This window comes from Ptychodera flava, chromosome 17 (assembly GCF_041260155.1).
Source record: "Ptychodera flava strain L36383 chromosome 17, AS_Pfla_20210202, whole genome shotgun sequence".
NCBI classification, from domain to species: domain Eukaryota; kingdom Metazoa; phylum Hemichordata; class Enteropneusta; family Ptychoderidae; genus Ptychodera; species Ptychodera flava.
Genome location: NC_091944.1, coordinates 17,363,734 through 17,386,403, shown reverse-complemented (window position 1 = coordinate 17,386,403; position 22,670 = coordinate 17,363,734). Strand labels below are relative to the sequence as shown.

Below are 22,670 nucleotides of genomic sequence, written 5' to 3'. Positions count from 1 at the left end.
TCTGAGAGTAGGCCCACTCGAAAAAACCGCCCATGGGCGGTTATTTAGGGGGTGGGCCGTTATTAAAAATTTTTAATTTCATCTCAACCTTTGTCTACGGCATTTCAACTTGACTCCCCTTGAAAAAAATTACCTACGCAAAGGTCAAAAGTTTTATATAGCGTACAAAATAAAATAAGTTACACTTCTAAGATAATTACTTCGGCGATATATGTCCGTATCCCCTATTTATGCTACTAAAATGCGGGTGGAATGATCCAGAAGAACGCAAAGTCAACGTTAGAGTTTGCCACACAATGCCGACAATGATTGACAGATGAAGCAGGAGCCAGGAATTTTCCATTCTGCACGATGGGGATCATGAAATAAATAAAATGACTATCATTAAAAAATAACTCTGTTTCATTATTTTTTTATTAATGTACATCATTACTTTTCAGGTTTTTTTCGCTTTGATACAAAAATCTGATGATTTTCTTCGCGTAAATTTGTTGCATTCACAAACGTAACAGTAGTAGTAATCCCTAGTAGAAATGGTATGATCCACAATTGTTTACGATTATTGACCTCTTTGCGTGCAACGAATGTGAAACACTGTATCTATTTTCACACGTTCGACTACTTTGATTAACTTGTCACACTTACAAACTAGGTCAACCTCAGAACACGTGCACACGTCAAAATCTGATTGATGATTTTCTTCGCTTAAATTTGAATGCGTTCGACAAACCATGGAGGCATGTGATAATTAGATATTATTCCCTAAAATACTCGTGACGTAATGACCGTGTCACCACTCGTCTTCGACTCGTGGTGACACGGTCATTACGTCACTCGTATTTTCCTTCGCTGAACGAAGAAAAATATTAGGGAATAATATACTTATCACATGCACAAGCCAAGAATTCGTTATTTTTTGCAAAATAAAATAAGTTTTCCATGACGATTCCGCGTTTAAACTTTTGAACTACTTTAGGAATAAATATCAGTATGCCGTGCACAAGTTGTCAATCATTTCCAGTCGTCCGTCGTGTGCGTTAGCGCTCACGTTCGTTCGTGTGTGGAGCAAATGACAGCTCTCGGTCTACACGTAGGCTACCTTCCGCAAAGTTATACTCTATTTCAAATGTAGTATAGTCCTAGAAATTTGTCACAGACGAAGATACGCTATTTTTCGGGAACAATATCGACTGAATCTCGACAGCGCGAACACTGTAAACGTCGCGCCTGACCCTGTTTGCAATGCGTACGGAACCCACGGTATACGCGACCAGCTTCGAGTTCGTTGTTTCCGCAAATTATTCACGTAATTCCTTCAGAATATACAGGCGGTACACTCTTGTGTTTACATTGTTCGGATGAGTAATGTCGTAGTCTGTGAAAATATCGATTTCATTACATGACTTTTGATCGTGGGAGAAACATCGGCCGCCATGTTGTTTGTTTACATATTAACGAGCACACCGAAGATAGACACAAAAAAAAGGTCCAACGCACCAAAATTGATGACATAGACGCGGGTTGTCATGACGCAGAACGACAAGAGAATAAATCACGTATTTTTTAGTTAATTGGCGGTAAATTTTTACCGAATTACGGCCCTGGGACGTTATTTAGCTACAGGTGTGAAGCAGACAATGTAGCCATTTTCTGTTTAACGGCCCTGGGCGTACTCTCAGAAAAATCCCGTATTAGCAACTGGAAAATAAAGTACCTTACCTTGGTCACAGTACTGTCCCATTTTACCCAGAGGGCAATGGCACACATATCCTTCCACAGCCAGACTACAGGTTGACCCGGCGGCGCAGAGCGGTGGTGGGTCATGTGATGCATCACATGGTCCAATGACCTCGTCACAGAGTTCACCAGTCCATCCAGTTGTACACAGACACCTGAAGAAGACAGCAACAAAAAAATGAAACCAAGGAAGCCACTTCAAAAAGTTGAAAACTCTTTTGTAGAATTGTTTATGTATGTATTCTATGACTTCACAATGCAGACTGCCAGGCCTTTGAAACATTCTGTGTGTGTGTACACCTTAATAATGTGCTGGGCATTTTCAACTCTCAATTTTGAAAATTTGTTTAGAAATGCTACATTCGGGCATAGTTGACTTCTAATAAGCTCATGTTGCTTTGAAATCATCTATTATCCAGTAACCTTGGATTGATCTTCTCTGCTAAAACGTATCAAAATTTTCGGAACACATGAATTTTTCAGAGAAATATCCTTTTATCAACATTTTTGTGTATTCTCCTGTTTATGGATGATACAGATGACATTCAGTGTAAAAAAAAGAAAAGGCAGAAATGTATAAATTGGAATTTTACTAAACGCTGAAGGTTTGGAACACCTACATCCAATGCTCTTGCAATAGCAGTACACATGAGAGGACAATGTAATCAGTTACCAAATACAAAATGCAAAACTCACTCAAATGAAGCTCCCAGATCAATGCATGTACCGCCATTGCTGCAGGTGACAAGTTCACATTCTGAGAGACCACACTGACCAACATTGCGTCCACTCTTGACCTGACCGGGTGGTTGTCCTGGTGCAGCAAACTCACTGAATTTGCCAGCCTTGATTTCAACATCAAAGATACAGCCTAGAAATCACACATACACAAAAGATATCATTACATGGTATTGCTATAATAAACTTGCTCATTTCATAAATCATTTATCTACTGTAATCACCATTATTGTTTAAATTGCTTTAACGATTTGACTCCTATTATTATATGGAAATTTTTCACCTCCATTATTGTGTCTTTTGTGTTGCCATTGTTTTTTTCTCTACCTCTGTCAATTCTACTGCCAGCATTTTGGATAAAAAGTTTCAAAATCAGAGTGATTCATGGGACTTTTCATGGGTCGTTATTTTGTTTGACTTGACATTTTGTCACAATGCAGTGTTCTGCGTAAGGTTCTTAAAACGCAACTACAGTGTTACGTAAATCATAATTATTACAAACCTACATACAGGATAATGATAACAGTTATAAGGTAAGACTAGAGAATGCTGACTTCATGCATTGCCGTGTTACAACTAAAATTTTCCTTCGGGTAAATTTCTATGTATTTACAATGAAGGGAATCTCAATATTTACTTGCATCTGAGTGTAAAGATTTAGAAACAAACTTGGAAGACGACAATTATGAATATTCATAAGAGTACCGAAAACAATGGACCAATTAAAACCATTGGGACATTAAGCTTCAGAGAAGGCATGGCTTACAGAAAAATCATTTCAATATGCAAAATTGAAAGTATTTCAAGAAACTATTCAAGATATGTACCTTGGAATCCATTTGTGAAATTAACATTATTTGGCAATAATGACAATTGATACACATCAAAACCACCGACGAAGATGTCTGAGAAGGAATTGAGACCAACTAAGCGGCCCTGTGTTCGTCCAGTCACGTTGACCTGGTCATCCAGCTTCAGCCAGGCTACCTGTTTATCATGTCCCATTTCAACTGCATGGGTTGTTAGCCTGGTATCAATGCGTGTTCTGCTCCATACATATGCAGGCCCTGTGAAAGGGAAATATTTTACAATGAGGATATGATGCAAGTGAACCGAGTTGAACCATAAACATCCAATCCTTTATAAATTTTCTCCTTGGTTCAGGGACTGAATGTGCTTTGCCAATTAACATTGTGTGTCTTTGGAAATTGCCATTTAAGAAAAATTTTTTAAAAAATGTACATAATTATACTGTGATCTACACTGACGCTAAAACTGAAAGAAACGAGAAATAAGAATGTTGGTGAAGGCACTACATTTTGATTGGCTGTTAGTTACATAGATTTTTCACCAGAATGACAATGAATTGTGTACAAATAGTGTTGACCCTTTCATTGAGAACACCTTGCAGTGGCAAAGGTCATATAAGAGAAGTATTTTCATAAAATATACAATTCCCTACAAAACTCATATTTTTACATCCATTCATCACAACAGGAATTGTTCTACAGAAAAGTTGATGAAACTGAAATATTTGACAGATATGAATGTGAGAAGTCTTGTCGTGTCGACTCACCGGAGCCAAGATCCACAATCCACACCAGATAACCATTCTGTACTCCAAGCGCCACGTAATCACTACCAAATCCTGGACCCTCACCTGGAAATACAAATGTGAAAAAAAAAAAGGCATTTTTAAGTATACCGGTACACCTACAATTCAACTTGATATATTTGCACACACCACATTTTGACTGGTTTTGCTGAACATAGAAGGGTAAGCAGCTGTAAATTTCAGTGATTTTAAAAAAAAAAAAAAAAAAAAAAAAAAAAAATAAAAAAAAAATATATATATATATATATATTATAATATAGAATATATTATATACTGAGAATTGCGGAATGATTCTCGGTATTACCGCCCTGCAGAAATGCATGGAGCACTATACTTCCATACTTTGCCTGCATTGATAAGCAAATCGCTTTTCGTGTATATATATATATATATATATATATATATATATAAAACAAAGCTAGTGAAAATTTATCAAAGTTAGATTAAATCGCTCTTTAAAGGTGGTGATATCACATCTTGCTGACAGTACTTGTCAGTTTGGAGTTGTTAGGCACTGAAACGGCAAGTGTTTTTCTTGATGTGCAAATAGTAAAACATTGCTTCTCAAGTCTCACAGCAGGAAGTACAAGACTATTTCCTGAATATACTTACCCCTTTGACCTGAGTACACCATTAACCCACTTCTCAATGACATAGTTGTGTCATCCAGGGTGAATTTGAGTTTCATGTGGGTCAGAAAGTCAAGGTTTAGATCACGCTGATACGCCAGGAATGATGAATAACCAAACTGCAGCCCACTGAAATGAGGTCTGGTCACATTTAGCCCTGCAATATGAGGAGAAAAGTAAAAACTCTGAGAGTCTGAATATCTGTCCCTGAGCTGCATTCTAGCATAACTTGGTACTTTTCTCATCTATCAGTTCCCCCCCCCCCCCCCCCCCCAAAAAAAAAAAATTTAAGTCTAATGCTTTAATGTTTTCTTATCTTTTCATCATCGATTTACTTACTCAGACAAATTATATAATATTGATGGTGAAATATAGATTGCTACACCGGCTTCCTCCAGCCTTATATTTCTGAAAGTAACACAGACTGGTAACTCTAAATCATTGATTTGTGCTGAGAACTAACTAGGATTGAAATGGCACTAGAAAGCCTCTAACGTGATGTTTGAATGGCGTGAGCTGACTATGCCAATGACTCTGGTTACCATGGCGAAGTGTTTGTTGAATATTAAAACATCAGTACAATATATTTATCTGTGATGACATTGGACTGAAAGGATGGACAATGTGCAATCATTTCATTCCAGGGGTCATAAGGTCAAAAGGTCATGAGGTCAGACTACTCACTCAGATCACAGATGATACCGTGTCTACCATAGGGACACAAACATACAAATCCCTGGACTACGGATATACATGTACCGCCATGCAGGCATGGATCACCAATACAGTGTTCTGTGGTCCTCTCACAGAGCTCTCCTTCGTAGCCCGGTTGACACTCACAGAACCACTCCTCCGGATTTTCCGGAGACCTGAAGGGAAAAAATTCATGACATATTTCTTCATTGTATGCAGTAATATTTACATAGGGAGATTGCAACATTCTGCACAGAGAGGCCCAAGACCGCTTTCAGACATGAACCTCCCGAAAGTTTTGCCCATCAATTGGGTTTTCTTGTCACAAATTTTTTGACTTTTTTAGCCAAAAATGTCAAGTTCAACTTTTCCATAACAGGTAGATGTAATAATTACACTTTTTAATGCCAGATTTAAGTTGAACACAGCTGTTTCACGGTAAGGTTGTTGCATCTATGTCCAACAAAACAGGAAAGAAGACATTGTATTTAGAGGTTGAAAAAATTTTCCCTATGAAAATGAATGTAATATGGTAGTCATACTGTTTAATGGTGTCATATGGGTTGTACCACTAGACAAGGAGGGGGGCGAGGAATCAAAAAGATGTGTTCACTTACACTGTACAGGTTGCATTGTTCCTACACGGCTCATAGGTACACGCCTCAACTTCACATTCACCGATGTTAACACCATCGATGGCATCGTCAAAAACAAAGAACTCAATGTCATTGATCTGCAGATGACGAATGCACCCCACGAACCCGACCACTGGCTGACGTGTCGCCAGGGCAACCACAGTGGGAGGTATACCACCCAGGTAGAGAGGCCCAAGACCGCTTTCAGACATGAACGTGAACACAGAAGCCGTCACAGGTAGGTTGTTATTGACTGTCACTGACGCAGTGCAAATGCCACCAAACATTCCAGATGGTTTAGTTTGCCTAATAAAGGTAGGAAAAGTATAATGATTGGAGTAAATACCCATGTATTCACTCAACTCTGAGAAACATGCAACGACATAGGGACACTGACAGCGTACCTGAACTTAACTTAAAGGGACAATAGCAGTATATTTTGATAATATTTACATGTTACTGTTTTGGGAAAGAAGTAAAAATGCTTATTGTTCTTTCTCTATATACAACAGTATTAGCCTTGTGAACATGTTGCATTTAGAACAATGTGCAATTTTATTGCTGAAAAAATTATTCCTGTCAAGATTTAAATTCAGTTTCTCAATATATACATTTTACATTACACATATAAGGCTGCAGTGACAAGCTTATTGTCCACATTTTGATATGATTTTGAGAGTAGATAAGAAACTCTATTTTGCAGTTTAATAAAAAATGATGCAAACACATTATAACTTGCAAATATTAATGGAGCTTTTTATGCAACCTATCAACAGCTATAAATTTCACAGCGATTTTATTTTCCAATTTTCAATTTTGACTGAGTGACCAGGATAAATTTTCAAGATATGTTGGTGATCTATATCCGAGCTGAGCAGAAGTCATGACGATTCAATTCAAACTCACTTAAAAAATCCCTCAAAATCTAAACAAGGTATATAAGGTATTTGTAAAATTGAATACTTTTTCAATTTATTGTCATTATTGCAATGCTGTCTTGTGTATCAGAAAATTCTTTCATCAGAGATTGCTCTCAGTGAGACGTAAGGTACGTCACCTTACCTAATAAAGACTTCAATGAGTTCATCATTACTGACAAATGCCAGGGTGTTGACTGTCATGATCTGACCGATGCCACAATTCAGTTGATAATTCAAGACCCCATTGAAGATATACAAGTGGATGAAATTACTGGTCGGATTAGCAGGACTTTGAGCAGAGTAGATGATCGTGCCCTCTGTTGCCACGGTTTTGAATGTGACGTAGATTTCATTTGTCAACTCGGAGCTGAATTCAAGCCCGCTGTGTTCCAAGTAGGAGTTCCCGTTGAAGGCTGGGAAATGGATAGCAACATCTGAAACAAAGAACAGAAATTTATTACTGAACACTGCAATATACATAGTTCTGGCATAATATACAATGCACAGTATGTTACATGTGAAGCAATGTTTAGGCAGTTTGACTGTATTAGGCAAATCAAATGTATTGTACATAAAAAGGACATCAATATGCAATGGCTGACAATGCCGCAATTTATTGTACATACATGTATGCCATGTTATATGTCTAATTCATTGTCTACAGCTGGGGCTACTTGAGTAGGGACATCAGAGTGAAGAGATACTTAGACTTTACAAAAATTCATGAAAATCTCTGCACGTCATACGCCACAAAGGGGAGGGGTATGGGGTCAAGGTTCAAAGGTTAAGGTGGTTGGAAAGGCTATTTTTGCACCAATTCTTTTCGCAGAGTTAATGTCAAGTTTCAAGTGTTAGAATCAAGATATTTAGTTCAAATTTTCAGGATAACTCCCTTAGTTAATACTTTCTCCAAAGAATATAAAAATTGTATATTTGCAGCCATGATTTTGAAATATGACACCAGTAAATATTAAAATTTAATTTTTCATATTTTTTTTACATAGTTGAATTTAATAGTAATTGGATAGTATTAATATTACCAAATTAGTTATAAATATGTTGACACTATTTATTGTAAGATTTGTACGGCAGGATTTGTAAATAAAATTTGTTTTTATGATTTTACATGGGTTTATATATCAAAAAATTATTAAAAATTCTTTCAAATTTCAAAATGTGATTTTTCAAAAAGTACTTCAAATACAGGAAAATTGTGCTGTACAAATCTTATCTGTAACCTTGTTAATAGGCTGTAAAAATTCCATGTACATATCTCATTTCAAAGTTGGATTAAATTGGTATACAATTATGTAGGAAAACTGTTATTCTGTCAAAAATGTTGAAAACAAGCCATATTTGCACCCCTCTTTTGAAGTCATAGAGCAGTTTTTTTTGGTTAATCTCACTTTTGGCACCTCTTTGACACTCAAAGAATCTAAAAATGCATTTACAATAGTAGTCACTCACTCTGAATGCCAGCACCACCTTGTCAAACTTTCCTGAAAAACAGCAAATAATGACTATCCCTTTTCAAAGATTTTATTAACAGCTAGGGGACCTCTACCATAGTTAATACACTAAGGACTCCCCAACTTCTTCTTATTTGGTCAGTTTTTCAGAAGTTTTAACAGGCTATAACTCTGCAATGCCTTTGTGCCCAAATGTCTAGTTTTTTTTATTCCACAGAGAATGTTGACTACTTTTATATTTTAATAGTTTTGTTGAAATTTATAACTGACGCTCTAGCCTTTCCAACCACCTTAAATGATATGCAGTTCTTTTACCTTCTTGACAGAAGGTTCCTTTGAAGTGCAATGGACAACTGCACTGGAATTTTATAGTTCCATCAGAGAGTTCAACATTGGTGCATGTGCCTCCATTCTCACAGAGGACATCTACACACGTTGGTGGCGCTATTGGAGCTGCTGTGGTAGGTGGAGGCAGTGTTGTCGGTGGCCTTGGTGTTGTAGTTGGAGGTGGTACTGTGGGAAGTGATGCACACTCATACACATTATCACCACTGAGGGCGTCCATGAATGTCAATGAAGTCCCATCAATGTTGATCACTCTAACACAGCCAACAAATCCAGTCAAGGCACTGGCACTGTTCAAAGCAGCCATGTTTGCTGGAAGACCACCCACATAGAGTTGTCCAAGATCATTCATTTCACACACAGAGAAGGAACATGGTAAACCGTCTTGTTTGACTGTCCTTTCAACAATTACACTGGCTTGACATCCTCGGTCTTGACTGTGAATTCAAACCATAGGGAACAAATTTTATCAAATATTGTAAATTCTAATTGAATCCACCAATAGGAAAAGACCTTATAAAATCAATGACACGATCAGTTGACTGTCATATGTCAAAAACTAAACCAATCATCAACAAACACTGCTTTACAAATAAAGACTATACAATCGATCAATCACATCTAATGACTTACACGACCATGGCTTCAACTTGTTGTCCCGTGTTCACAACAATTTCCGTGTCCAATATGAAAGTTGATATTTTACAAGAGAATTGATACTGAAAAAGAAGAAGGAAAACTCGGTATGAAAATACAGTTCACACACAGGGGAAGCATTTCACCTCATCGTGATATTTTCAACCAAAAAATTATTTGCAGACAAAAAACTAACATTTCTTAATTTTTTTACTGTGCACACTACAATTGATCAAACAAACAGACAGAACAGACATACCTTGAGAATACCACCTTCTATGTACAGATGTATGAAGTTTGTTGGTGCATCTAACATATCATTTGTGTACGCCCCTGCAGAATAGATTAGACTGCCCTCTGTGGCGGTAGTTTGAAACTCCACTCTGATTACAGTAGATGTCTGTGTTGACAGAGGTAAGGGGCTGTACTCCAGGTATGAATCACCAGTGAAGGCTGGGGTCTGGATGTTCTTGGCTGTGAATACAAGGACAACACCAGTACGAAACTGAAGTCACATGTTCAGATCAAGACATTTCTTTTATGAGATTTGGCAGAATTTTCATTCAGCACGATACCAAACTTGAAACACAAAAAGAATCATGTCATTAGCAAATATCATCAAATCAATCAGTTTGCATAAATAAACCAAAATATTGTCTTATGAGTAAAATGAGAACCCTGCTAACTATCAGAGGACAATCTTGCATATTTGAATATCAAAACAAATGAACGTGTAAGGTCATTGACTGTTCTATTGACTTAGAACAATGTGTAAAGACATGCCGTGTAGAAAGTTTCCTTTGATGCAACAATGAAGATCTCCACATTTTTTGTCAAAACCTATGACTTGCCTGATTCACAGTAGACTCCTTGGTACTGAAATGTACATGTACAGTTAAAAGATGGCGCTCCATCTTCCACAAAGTCAACACAGGTGGCGCCATTCAGGCACAGTCCATCTTCACAAGTAGGGGGTGCAGGTGTAGCTGTGGGGGTGGTGTGGGTGTGATCATGACTTGACTACTGCTTGGTAGAGTCTCAGCACTGGTGAATGCTGGTGTTGGAGTTGGTGACAACGTAGCAGACGTTGTGCTGATTGGCTGAATGACTATGAACATGAAAGGACACGAAACATCATTTGGCCAAATCTATCTCAAGTTAGATTTTCAATCAAGTTCCCTCAATAACAATTTTGGGATTTGGTCTGGAATATGACCATATCTGGCAGCAGAATGACTTACTTTATTACTAACATACACAATTTAAAGTCTAAACCAGTATTGAATTATTACAAACACATAATGCTAATACAAGAACAAATAGGCAAAATTTACATGAAAGAAAAAGATACATTCTAATGCATATGACTGACCAACAACTGCTATGTTTTACCTTCCTGACAGAAAGTTCCTTGGTAGCCAAATGGACAATTGCACTGAAATGTTATTGTTCCATTAGAAAACACCACATCAGTACATGTGCCTCCATTCTCACAACTGACATCAGCACACGTTGGTGGTGCTGTTGTGGCTGGTGTAGTGGATGAGGGTTGCGTTGTTGTAGGCCTTGGAGTTGTAGTCAGAGGTGGTACTGTGGGTAGTGATGCACACTCATACACATTATCACCACTGAGGGCGTCCATGAATGTCAATGAAGTCCCATCAATGTTGATCACTCTAACACAGCCAACAAATCCAGTCAAGGCACTGGCACTGTTCAAAGCAGCCATGTTTGCTGGAAGACCACCCACATAGAGTTGTCCAAGATCATTCATTTCACACACAGAGAAGGAACATGGTAAACCGTCTGTTTTGAGAGTACTCCCAACAATCACACTGGCTTGACATCCTCGGTCTTGGCTGTGAATTCAAACCATAGAGAACAAATTATATCGCATGGTTACCTGAAATTCTGCTTCTCAATGGCACGTACACAAATCCTTTACCCTTTGAGTCCGGAAGTCACTTTTAGCTGCCTTCATAAAATATATCCAAGTCATTTTTTGCCAGATTTTTGCCAAAATTTAGATAAAAAATTGTAGCTAATGAAATGTGATGTCCATTTGATCCAAAATTATCAAAAAAATACAGAAAATTAGTAAATATTAGTAAAATGTTGCACTAAACTTTTGGCAGGAAAAATTACAGCACTCAAGGCTTAATAATCTGTAAATACCAACATCACCGAATATTACATGATCAAAACTAAACCAGTCACATGTGTGGATTCACAACTTCACAATACAAATACACGTACACAAAATAATAAAATCTGATGACTTACATGACAATGGCTTCAAATTCCTGTCCTGTGTTCACAAGAACCTCTGTATCCAATATGAAAGTCGATATTTTACATGAGAATTGATACTGAAACAAAAAAAGAATGAGTTTTATGATATTTCCATTGCAACTTTGTAGACAGACACTAATACTTGTATGGAGAAAGCAATTTCTACACTGACACAAAATTCATATTGACCTGATAAACAAAAAATGTCAACTCACCTTTAGAACTCCATCTTCTACATAAAGATGTATGAAGTTTGTTGGCTCATCCAGGTTATCATTTGTGTACTCCCCTGCAGAATAGATTAGACTGCCCTCTCTGGCGGTGGTTTGAAACTCCACTCTGATTACAGTTGATGTCTGTGTTGATAGAGGTAAGGGGCTGTACTCCAGGTATGAATCACCAGTGAAGGCTGGGGTCTGGATATTCTTACCTGTAAAGATAGATACAATTAATATCACACTAGGGCTGAGCCCATAAGCTTGTGCAGCTATGTAATTTCAATAAAGTGATAGTTCACTGTTCGAAGTAGATAGGTTTTGCCGGGATGAAGATATTTTTCAGATACTCCTCTTTGTGACACGTGTTAACAGCTTCTGACACCTCACTGGCTACATGTGGAGCAGCTCGCTGAGACCGACTACTCAGCGTGCACTGCAGTGTACTGAGACACATTACTGACACAAGATGGCTGCCAGCGAGCGTGCAGCACAAACAAGGCTGATGCTATCCAACAGTGTAACATTTTATTCAAAACAAATAGCAGAATGTTTCGATGCTTTTAAATTTATTTTCTGTTTTTTTTTCAGTTTCTTGTTTCATAACTTTCTTTGCTTGCAAATCTCGCTCAAAGTAAAAACTATTGAAGCTAGGCTGTGACATGTGATCAGGGAATCATAAGATTCATGGAATTGCAATGGTGGCAACCATGCCGTCAAAATGACATGCACATCATACTGTTGGGACTTATGCATATCAGTCAGCTGCTTGCAGCCGCCTCGGTGGCCCGCTGCGCCTGTTAATATTTTTAGGTAGTTCACAGATACTAGAAACATACTTGGAATCACAGCTTTTCTTGTTTGCCGTGAGTCACTGAGATCTCATCTGTAGATGTGGTTGACACAATTTCAACTTAACTGGTTGCTACAATCAGACTATGCAAAAACTTAATACAGTGGTCCCTTACAAGTGATAGAGATGAAACCAATGGCCAGTCTTGCCATTGTGTCAAAGGTTGAATTCAATTTTGCGATGAGATTCATTTACAAGTGTTGTACACAATATGACTTGGAGAGTGTCACATTTTGGTAAAATATAATAGACATATGGAAGGGATTTATTCCTACAAAACATCATCAAAGAAGCTGTTATACTTTATTTGTCAGAATTCATTACTTGCCTGATTCACAGTAGACTCCTTGGTACTGAAATGTACATGTACAGTTAAAAGATGGCTCTCCATCTTCCACAAAGTCAACACAGGTGGCGCCATTCAGGCAGAGTCCATCTTCACAAGTAGGGGGTCCAGGTGTAGCTGTGGGGGTTGGTGTGGGTGTGACCATGACTTGACTACTGCTTGGTAAAGTCTCAATACTGGTGAATGCTGGTGTTGGAGTTGGTGACAACGTAGCAGAAGTTGTGCTGATTGGCTCAATGACTGTTTGCAGATAAATACCAGAAATGTTACTGAACAAATCGAGATTTATCCTAGGATATAAAATTTCCAGTCATTTTGTAAAAAATTATGTTTTTCTGTTTTTGCCATATTCATGCTTTTTGACTAGATATTCTTATCAACAATGAATATGATTCCTTATTCTGTTCAAGAATAAACTTTAGCAACATTCATCACACATTAAACATGATGAGACAAGCACAATACACAATCAGAAAGAAATCTATCAGAAACAATAATGAACTCACAACAAAGTAAAGAAAAACACTGATGTAAAGTAGCCTATCATTCTACAGATCACCCTTTACACATATTCCACAGATTTTAGGAAATATTCAATCTTATCTCAGAAATCAGTTAAAATACAGATATTTGAATCCCACATGAAATATGAAGTGAGAAAAATGTGCCTTCCCACATCGGGTGTATTCTCTTCCAACACTATTTGAACTTACTTCGGTAACATAGTATTTTACCTTTCTGAAGTTCCTCATAGACATATCATAAATAAGAAACTCAATTTTTACCTTCTTGACAGAAAGTTCCTTGGTAGCCAAATGGACAACTGCACTGAAATGTTATTGTTCCATTAGAAAACACCACATCAGTACATGTGCCTCCATTCTCACAAGTGACATCAGCACACGTTGGTGGCCTTGTTGTGGCTGGTGTAGTGGATGAGGGCAGCCTTGTCGTAGGCCTTGGAGTTGTAGTCGGAGGTGGTACTGTGGGAAGTGATGCACACTCATACACATTATCACCACTGAGGGCGTCCATGAATGTCAATGAAGTCCCATCAATGTTGATCAGTCTAACACAGCCAACAAATCCAGTCAAGGCACTGGCACTGTTCAAAGAAGCCATGTTTGCTGGAAGACCACCCACATAGAGTTGTCCAAGATCATTCATTTCACACACAGAGAAGGAGCATGGTAAACCATCTTGTTTGAGTGTGCTTCCAACAATCACACTAGCTTGACATCCTTGGTCTTGACTGAAATGTAAGAGAAAACATTTATTTTAAGGGTAAGCAATACTTTTTCTGCACAATTTGAACAAATCTGAAATAGATCATCCCCAGGGACATATGTACCAAATATCAAAGCTATCTGACAGGTAGTTTTGAAGGAGAAGATTTTTAAAGATTTTTTTACCAAAAATGACAAAAATTACCTTAAAAATACAAATATGCAAATTTCACCACTATTTGAACAAATCTGACTGAAGTCAGCCTAAGTAAACTGCATATCAAATTTCAAAGCAATCGGACAAGCGGTTTCAGAGGAGAAGATTTTTTTACCAAAAACACCAAAAAATGCCCCAAAAATACAAATATGCAAATTTCACCACGATTTGAACAAACTTAAGTGAGGTCACCCCAAGTGAACTGCATATAAAATTTCAAAGCAATTGGACTTGTGGTTTCAGAGGAGAAGGCAATTGTTGACGGACGACGACGACGGAAAATCAACCTATTTGATAAGCTCCGCGTCGCTGACAGCGGAGCTAATGAGTGAATAACACTGTAAGCTGAATGTCACATGACAGAAAAAAGACCAATCATGAAGAAGCATTCCTTTTTGAATGCTAGGATTTGTTGACAGTCTGCTATTTAACTCTCACGAGACAATATCGTCACAGCAGCTGCCACTACTGAGCTGAGTCAATGTAATTGCTGTTGATATGAGTGTCACTGATATCTTTGCTGTTTGCTTTGTCACTGTAACCACTGTGCCGAGTCAATGTAATTATTGCTGATGACTGTCATCACTATACTGTCACCACTGAGCAATGTAATTATTGCTGATGACTGTCATCACTATACTGTCACCACTGAGCAATGTAATTATTGCCAATGACTGTCATCACTACTGTCACCACTGAGCAATGTAATTATTGCTGCTGACTGTCATCACTACTGTCACCACTGAGCAATGTAATTATTGCTGATGACTGTCATCACTACTGTCACCACTGAGCAATGTAAGCATTATATTGCTGATTATTGTCATCATATGCACGATACTGTCACCACTGTGTGCTCAGTCACTATAATTACTACTGATGATACTACCACATTCTGTCAAGAGAACACCAAAGCTGTATTGAGGCTGATACACAATGCAGCAAGACTGCACACTATAGGTAGTATCCTGGTACAAAAGACCAGAAAAGTGTTCCGAGTAGTAGTTGCTATGCATGCAGTTGAAACTGCTGTCTACTTGTCTTCTATCATTTTCAATGAATACAGTACACGTGGGACAAAGAGCTCATTTGTGAAGGCTTCATCACACACTGTTGTTAGTAACTACAACTGGAAATCATCCAGTTCCTTTTACCCACTCATAATACTTGTATGTGATTAACTTATTATTGTGTTTGTGTGCTACTCAACATAAGTACAAGAGTTCTACCTAGATATATAAACTATGCATAGCACCTTGCATTGATGTCTGTATGCTCTATTGTGAAAATGCTTTGCAACATATATTTCAAAATAGTACGAGTAATGCCCAAAATTTACACGAGAAAAATCACCCCATACAACACAAACTCTCTTGTGAGAACTTTCCAGGAAGAACTCTGAGAACACTTTTGTCCCTGCATGTTTCTAACGTAATTGTGACCTTATTGAAGTCTTTCTGACTTTTTCACTGGGCAGACTCTGCTGCAAAATTTTGGCTGACGTAACCAAGGCAAACTTGTTCTGTCTCAGGCCCTCAGCTAGGCGACTGATGCCGTATGTTGTGGGTTCGAATCCGATTGAAAACTATCCGTATTTTCTATCCTGGGTCGGTAACACTGCTGGTGGACAGAATTGTCCCCAAGGTTATCGTTCGCCCAGTTAAAGCGATGAAATTCGTTTCTTCGCTTCGATAAAGTGTGTATGTGCGATGTATGATAGTGAGCATGCGTGCGTGAGTGCTTCACGAACTCTACAACGTGTTGAAAGGTCTCAGTCAGAAAAATGTAACAACTTAGCCGGCTATTGAACCACTCTTTTTTGGGAGTGGAGATTTAGCCGACTGGTTCTGTCTGAGGCCTCTCAGCTAGGCGACTGATGCCGTATGTTGTGGGTTCGAATCCGAATTGAAAACTATCCGTATTGTGACATAGACAGACATGCATTAAAAAAAACCCATCATAACTTACATGACAATGGCTTCGAATTCCTGTCCTGTGTTCACAACTACTTCTGTGTCCAATATGAAAGTTGATATTTTACAGGAGAATTGATACTGAAAGAGGAAAAATTGAAATATGTTGACTGATATTACTATTGGAATTATTATGCATAAACTGGCACTAATGCTAATATTTAATGAGAGAGACTGACTGAGACAAACTCAAACTGACTTATCAGACAAAGCATCACAAACTCACCTTGAGAACTCCATCTTCTACATAAAGATGTATGAAGTTTGTTGATTCATCCAGGTTATCATTTGTGTACTCCCCTGCAGAATAGATTAGACTGCCCTCTCTGGCAGTAGTTTGAAACTCCACTCTGATTACAGTAGATGTCTGTGTTGACAGAGGTAAGGGGCTGTACTCCAGGTATGAATCACCAGTGAAAGCTGGGGTCTGGATGTTCTTACCTGTAAAATAAACCATAATATTAAAAGAATGTTAACAGATGCAATAAAATACTTAGATCACACAACATTGGATGGTGGGGAGCAGACTATATTTTTATTTGTTATGTCACTTGAAAATATTAATATGTTAATTTCTATTGATGAATAATTAAACAATTGATAATTTAACAAATTAGTCACTGGCCGCTTTAAGAAAGTAACTCAATGGCAGAATGAGATGTTATAAAAGTAAGAATGATTTTCAGTTCAGTGCATCGTAATAGAATATGCATAATACGGTACTTTCTTTGTCAAAACCTGCGACTTGCCTGATTCACAGTAGACTCCTTGGTACTGAAATGTACATGTACAGTTAAAAGATGGCTCTCCATCTTCCACAAAGTCAACACAGGTGGCGCCATTCAGGCAGAGTCCATCTTCACAAGTAGGGGGTCCAGGTGTAGCTGTGGGGGATGGTGTGGGTGTGACCATGACTTGACTACTGCTTGGTAAAGTCTCAGTACTGGTGAATGCTGGTGTTGGAGTTGGTGACAATGTAGTAGAGGTTGTGCTGATTGGCTCAGTGACTGTATGCAGAAAAATAAATAAAACACATTCATGAATATATCTATTCCAGGATATTGAGTAATCTTCCTTTACAATTCTAAATTTCCTGTTTTTGCCATAGTAATGATGAACTTCTTGTAACTACTTTATCATATCAATAATGAACGTGATTTCTAACCCTGTCGATCATATTAATGTTGGCAAACTTCACAAAGCTATAAACATTGGGGGACCAGTTCAGTACACAATCTGAGAGAAAAAGCTAAAAATCGATGATCAAGGGCAAATATGCAGCGGCTCGGAAGATTATATCTGATTGGTAGATTGCAATTATATACAGTAACTTAGGGAGTCCAAAATGAAGGCTATTTTGTAACTGGCTGATTATTTTCAAATGAATCGATGAAGACAATCAAATTAAGCCACCAATAAGCTACAAACTACCAAGACACTGCACATTTCCAGATAATAAACTCTAACAGCAAGGACAAATGTTGCACTGAAGGAACCACTTACTTTGACAGCTCAACCTACACAAGATATTCACAAATTCTTGGCAAAAAGCAGACTGCATTGTCAGTGACTAAAAGGCGTAAAATATGAAGACTTGAAATCTAACTAAAAATGAAAAGTGTTGGAAAATGTCATTGCCTACCCATGGAAGGGTAAATTCTGTTCATACACACAGCCATACTTTAGTTCCAATGATGTGGTTTTTCACTTTTCTGAATTTCCTCACAGAAAGGTTATCAAATAATGTAATGCATTTTTACCTTCTTGACAGAAAGTTCCCTGGTAGCCAAACGGACAACTGCACTGAAATGTTATTGTTCCATTGGAAAACACCACATCAGTACATGTGCCTCCATTCTCACAAGTGACATCAGCACACGTTGGTGGCGCTGTTGTGGCTGGTGTAGTGGATGGGGGCAGCGTTGTCGTAGGCCTTGGAGTTGTAGTCAGAGGTGGTACTGTGGGAAGTGATGCACACTCATACACATTATCACCACTGAGGGCGTCCATGAATGTCAATGAAGTCCCATCAATGTTGATCACTCTAACACAGCCAACAAATCCAGTCAAGGCACTGGCACTGTTCAAAGCAGCCATGTTTGCTGGAAGACCACCCACATAGAGTTGTCCAAGATCATTCATTTCACACACAGAGAAGGAACATAGTAAACCATCCTCTTTTACTGTACTCTCAACGATCACTCTGGCCTGACATCCTTGGTCTTGACTGAAATGAAAATTAACATGTTTACATTTAGACTATAATAGTGGGCAATACTTTGATTTGCTTTGACTGACCAATAGGGAAAGCCTTTACAAATGTGTAAATAACACAATCAGCTGAATGTCACATGACAGAAAGGAGACCAATCATCTACAAGCACTCCTTTTCCAATTTTAGGATTTGCTGACTTTCTGCTTTTAAACAATCATCAGACAGTCACTATAGCTAGCATCACTTTGCTGAGTCAATGTAATTATTGCTGATGACTGTCATCACTACTGTCACCACTGAGCAATCCATTTTAGCTCCCATAGCCATATGTATATATGGCAATGGAAGCTATTCTTATAGGCTAGGAAAATGTATGTATGTATGTCTGTATGTCTGTATGTCTGTATGTCTGTCCGTCAACATCAAAAACTCCAAAACCGCTGCACATTTCATCTTGATATTTGGTGTGTACATGGATGATGGGCTGTAGATGAGATTTTGTTCAAATGAAGTTGTCATTGCCAAAAATATGCAAATTAGTGCCAAAAAAGGCGTTTTTGGTAAAAAATCTCCTTCTTCATAACCGCTGGTCAGACAGCTTTGATATTTGGTATACAGGTCCCTAGGGATAACCCAACTTGGATTTGTTCAAATTGTGATGAAATATGCAAATCTGTATTTTTAAGGAATTTTTTGTCATTTTTGGTCAAAAATTTATTTCATCAAAACCGCTTGTCTGACAGCTTTGATATTTGGTATACAGGTCCCTAGGGATAGCCCAACTTGGATTTGTTCAAATTGTGATGAAATAAGCAAATCTGTATTTTTAAGGAATTTTTTTGTCATTTTTGGTCAAAAATTATTTCATCAAAACCGCTCGTCTGACAGCTTTGATATTTGGTATACAGGTCCCTAGGGATAGCCCAACTTGGATTTGTTCAAATTGTAATGAAATAAGCCAATCTGTATTTTTAAGGAATTTTTTTGTCATTTTGGTCAAAAATTTATTTCATCAAAACCGCTCGTCTGACAGCTTTGATATTTGGTATACAGGTCCCTAGGGATAGCCAAACTTGGATTTGTTCAAATTGTGATGAATAAGCAAATCTGTATTTTTAAGGAATTTTTTTGTCATTTTTGGTCAAAAATTTATTTCATCAAAACAGCTCGTCTGACAGCTTTGATATTTGGTATACAGGTTCCTACAGATAAACTAAATATGATATACAGAATATATGATGAAATCTGCAATTTTGTATTTTTGGTGCAATTTTTGCCATTTTGGTCAAAAAATGTGTTTCTCAAAAACTACTTGTCTGATGCCTTTGATATTTGGTATACAGGTTCCTGGGGGTTCTCTTAGTGTGATATAGTGAAATTTGATGAAATCTTCAATTTTTGTATTTTTGGGTCAGTTTTTGCCGTTTTTGGTCAAAATATTTGTTTCTCAAAAGTTACTCATGTGATAGCTTTGATATTTGGTATACATTTTTATACATAATTATGATGAAATCATCAATTTTGTATTTTTGCAGCTAATTTTGCCATTTTAGGTCAGGCCATCCTGAAATGAGCTATCAAAGATCTCAACCTTCTTCATCAATACATATGTCACAAAACGTTGCTCTCTTCATAACACAGCAGAGCTCTGTCGACCATTGGGTCGTTTGTTAGCTCCCATAGCCATATGTATATATGTTTACAAGTTACATTTTATTGAAAATCTCAATAGCCACTGAGCAGATTAGATGAAAATTAGCATGTAAGTACTTTGGGCTGACCTGAAATGATTGTGCACATCTTGGGTCAGTATCTTGGACTTGCTATTTTTCATGAATTTTTTTGTAATTTTCTCCCATTTTTGGTCAAAAAATCTTCTTCTCTGAAACCACAAGTCTGATTGATTTGAAACTTGGTATGGAAGTGCATAGGAGTGACCTTTCTCAAATCTGGGCAAATCGTGGTGAAATTTGCATATTTGCATTTTTTGGCTATTTTTTCATTTTTGATCAAAAATTTTTTTTAACTCTGAAACCACACGTCCGATTGAGTTGAAACTTAGTGTAGCAGGGCTCGAAAATTTTTTTAAAAATTCACTTGCCATAGGGCAAGTGAATCTTCAATTTCACTTGTCCGGAAGAAAAATTCACTTGCCCTGAATTTCAGATGATTTAAGGGTTGGAAAGGCTATTTTGCACCAATTCTTTTCACAGAGTTAATGTCAAGTTTCAAGTGTTAGAATCAAGATATTTAGTTCAAATTTTCAGGATAACTCCCTTAGTTAATATTTTCTCCAAAGAATATAAAAATTGTGTAATAGCAGCCATGATTTTGAAATATGACACCAGTAAATATTAAAATTTAATTTTTCATATTTTTTTTACATATTTGAATTTAATAATAATTGGATAGTATTTATATTACCAAATTAGTTATAAATATGTTGACACTATTTATTGTAAGATTTGTACGGCAGGATTGTAAATAAAATTTGTTTTTATGATTTTACATGGGTTTATATATCAAAAAATTATTGAAAATTCTTTCAAATTTCAAAATGTGATTTTTCAAAAAGTACTTCAAATACAGGAAAATTGTGCCATACAAATCTTATCTGTAACCTTGTTAATAGGCTGTAAAAATTCCATGTCCATATCTCATTTCAAAGTTGGATTAAATTGGTATACAATTATGTAGGAAAACTGTTATTCTGTCAAAAATGTTGAAAACAAGCCATATTTGCACCCCTCTTTGAAGTCATAGAGCAGGTTTTTTTGGTTAATCTCACTTTTGACACCTCTTTGACACTCAAAGAATCTAAAAATGCATTTACAATAGCAGTCACTCACTCTGAATGCCAGCACCGCCTAGTCAAACTTTCCTGAAAAACTGCAAATAATGACTTTCCCTTTTCAAACATTTTATTAAAAGCTAGGGGACCTTTACCATAGTTAATACACTAAGGACTCCCCAACTTCTTCTTATTTAGTCAGTTTTTCAGAAGTTTTAACAGGCTATAACTCTGCAATGCCTTTGTGCCCAAATGTCTAGTTTTTTTATTCCACAGAGAATGTGGACTACTTTTATATTTTATAGTTTTGATGAAATTTATAACTGACGCTCTAGCCTTTCCAACCACCTTAAGGAGTAAATGTGTATGGTTTTATTCATGTCATTTAAAGAAACAGTAGCTGTAACTTACTTATAAATTTGTCTCCTTATTCTGTGTATCAAAAATAATATCTAATATAACGTATACATGCACAGTGTTTTGGCCAGCTTTTGCTAGCATGGGGACACAGTGACCCATAGTAGGTCTTAATGGGGACAAATTAAATTTTTGGGGGACATGTAATGTATTCCAATAAGACAACACCGGTACATTGTCATTGTGTGTCATCATGACCTGGTACCTTGTGTTAATATAGGCCACTAGTGTTGTGTCAAATTGTGCCCATGTGAAACTTTCAGTATCATTTAGTTTACTGTTACCATGTGGTATGTGCATAAACTGCAGGGTTCCCCTCAGTCACCAAAATGATTAGCCAACTCATTAACCAAATCAAAAATCTTGTAGCCACTTTGAGCAACTTTTAAACAGTTTATGATCTCAAGTGTAGCAACAGCTTTCTCGGCATTCAGGAGTTCCTAATTTTACAAATCAAGATATTGTTCATGATAGTTTTTACATTAAAGAAATATTTGTTTAGTTTTTATTACATTAATTATCTGTGTTTTTTATGACATTGAAGGGATTGAAATACTTTTTCATTTCTAGTGGTAAACTTTTGCCACAAGAAATAATTAGGTGGCAATTCTAAAAATCAGGTAGCAATGTGAAGTGTACGTTACCACAGATACAAAATATTTCTGCAGCATTCAGTCAGTATTCACAGTATGACAACTTATCATACAT

The 22,670-nt window shown here is 37.2% G+C and overlaps 1 protein-coding gene across 1 annotated transcript in view; it reads right to left on the bottom strand.

Annotated features, from left to right (window-relative positions):
• Positions 1-22,670, bottom strand: part of LOC139115655 (protein eyes shut homolog) — a 59,287-nt gene that overhangs the window by 8,931 nt on the left and 27,686 nt on the right. The window contains exons 21-37 of the mRNA XM_070677945.1: positions 18,300-18,766; positions 17,289-17,546; positions 16,766-16,980; positions 16,535-16,620; positions 13,909-14,375; positions 13,106-13,363; positions 9,677-9,891; positions 9,415-9,500; positions 8,752-9,218; positions 7,110-7,401; positions 6,030-6,353; positions 5,404-5,588; positions 4,703-4,876; positions 4,052-4,135; positions 3,303-3,542; positions 2,434-2,608; positions 1,720-1,892 (exon numbers count right to left, since the gene is read on the bottom strand). Coding sequence (XP_070534046.1) covers positions 1,720-1,892; positions 2,434-2,608; positions 3,303-3,542; positions 4,052-4,135; positions 4,703-4,876; positions 5,404-5,588; positions 6,030-6,353; positions 7,110-7,401; positions 8,752-9,218; positions 9,415-9,500; positions 9,677-9,891; positions 13,106-13,363; positions 13,909-14,375; positions 16,535-16,620; positions 16,766-16,980; positions 17,289-17,546; positions 18,300-18,766 — 4,166 coding nt within the window. The remainder of the gene's footprint in view (positions 1-1,719; positions 1,893-2,433; positions 2,609-3,302; positions 3,543-4,051; positions 4,136-4,702; positions 4,877-5,403; positions 5,589-6,029; positions 6,354-7,109; positions 7,402-8,751; positions 9,219-9,414; positions 9,501-9,676; positions 9,892-13,105; positions 13,364-13,908; positions 14,376-16,534; positions 16,621-16,765; positions 16,981-17,288; positions 17,547-18,299; positions 18,767-22,670) is intronic.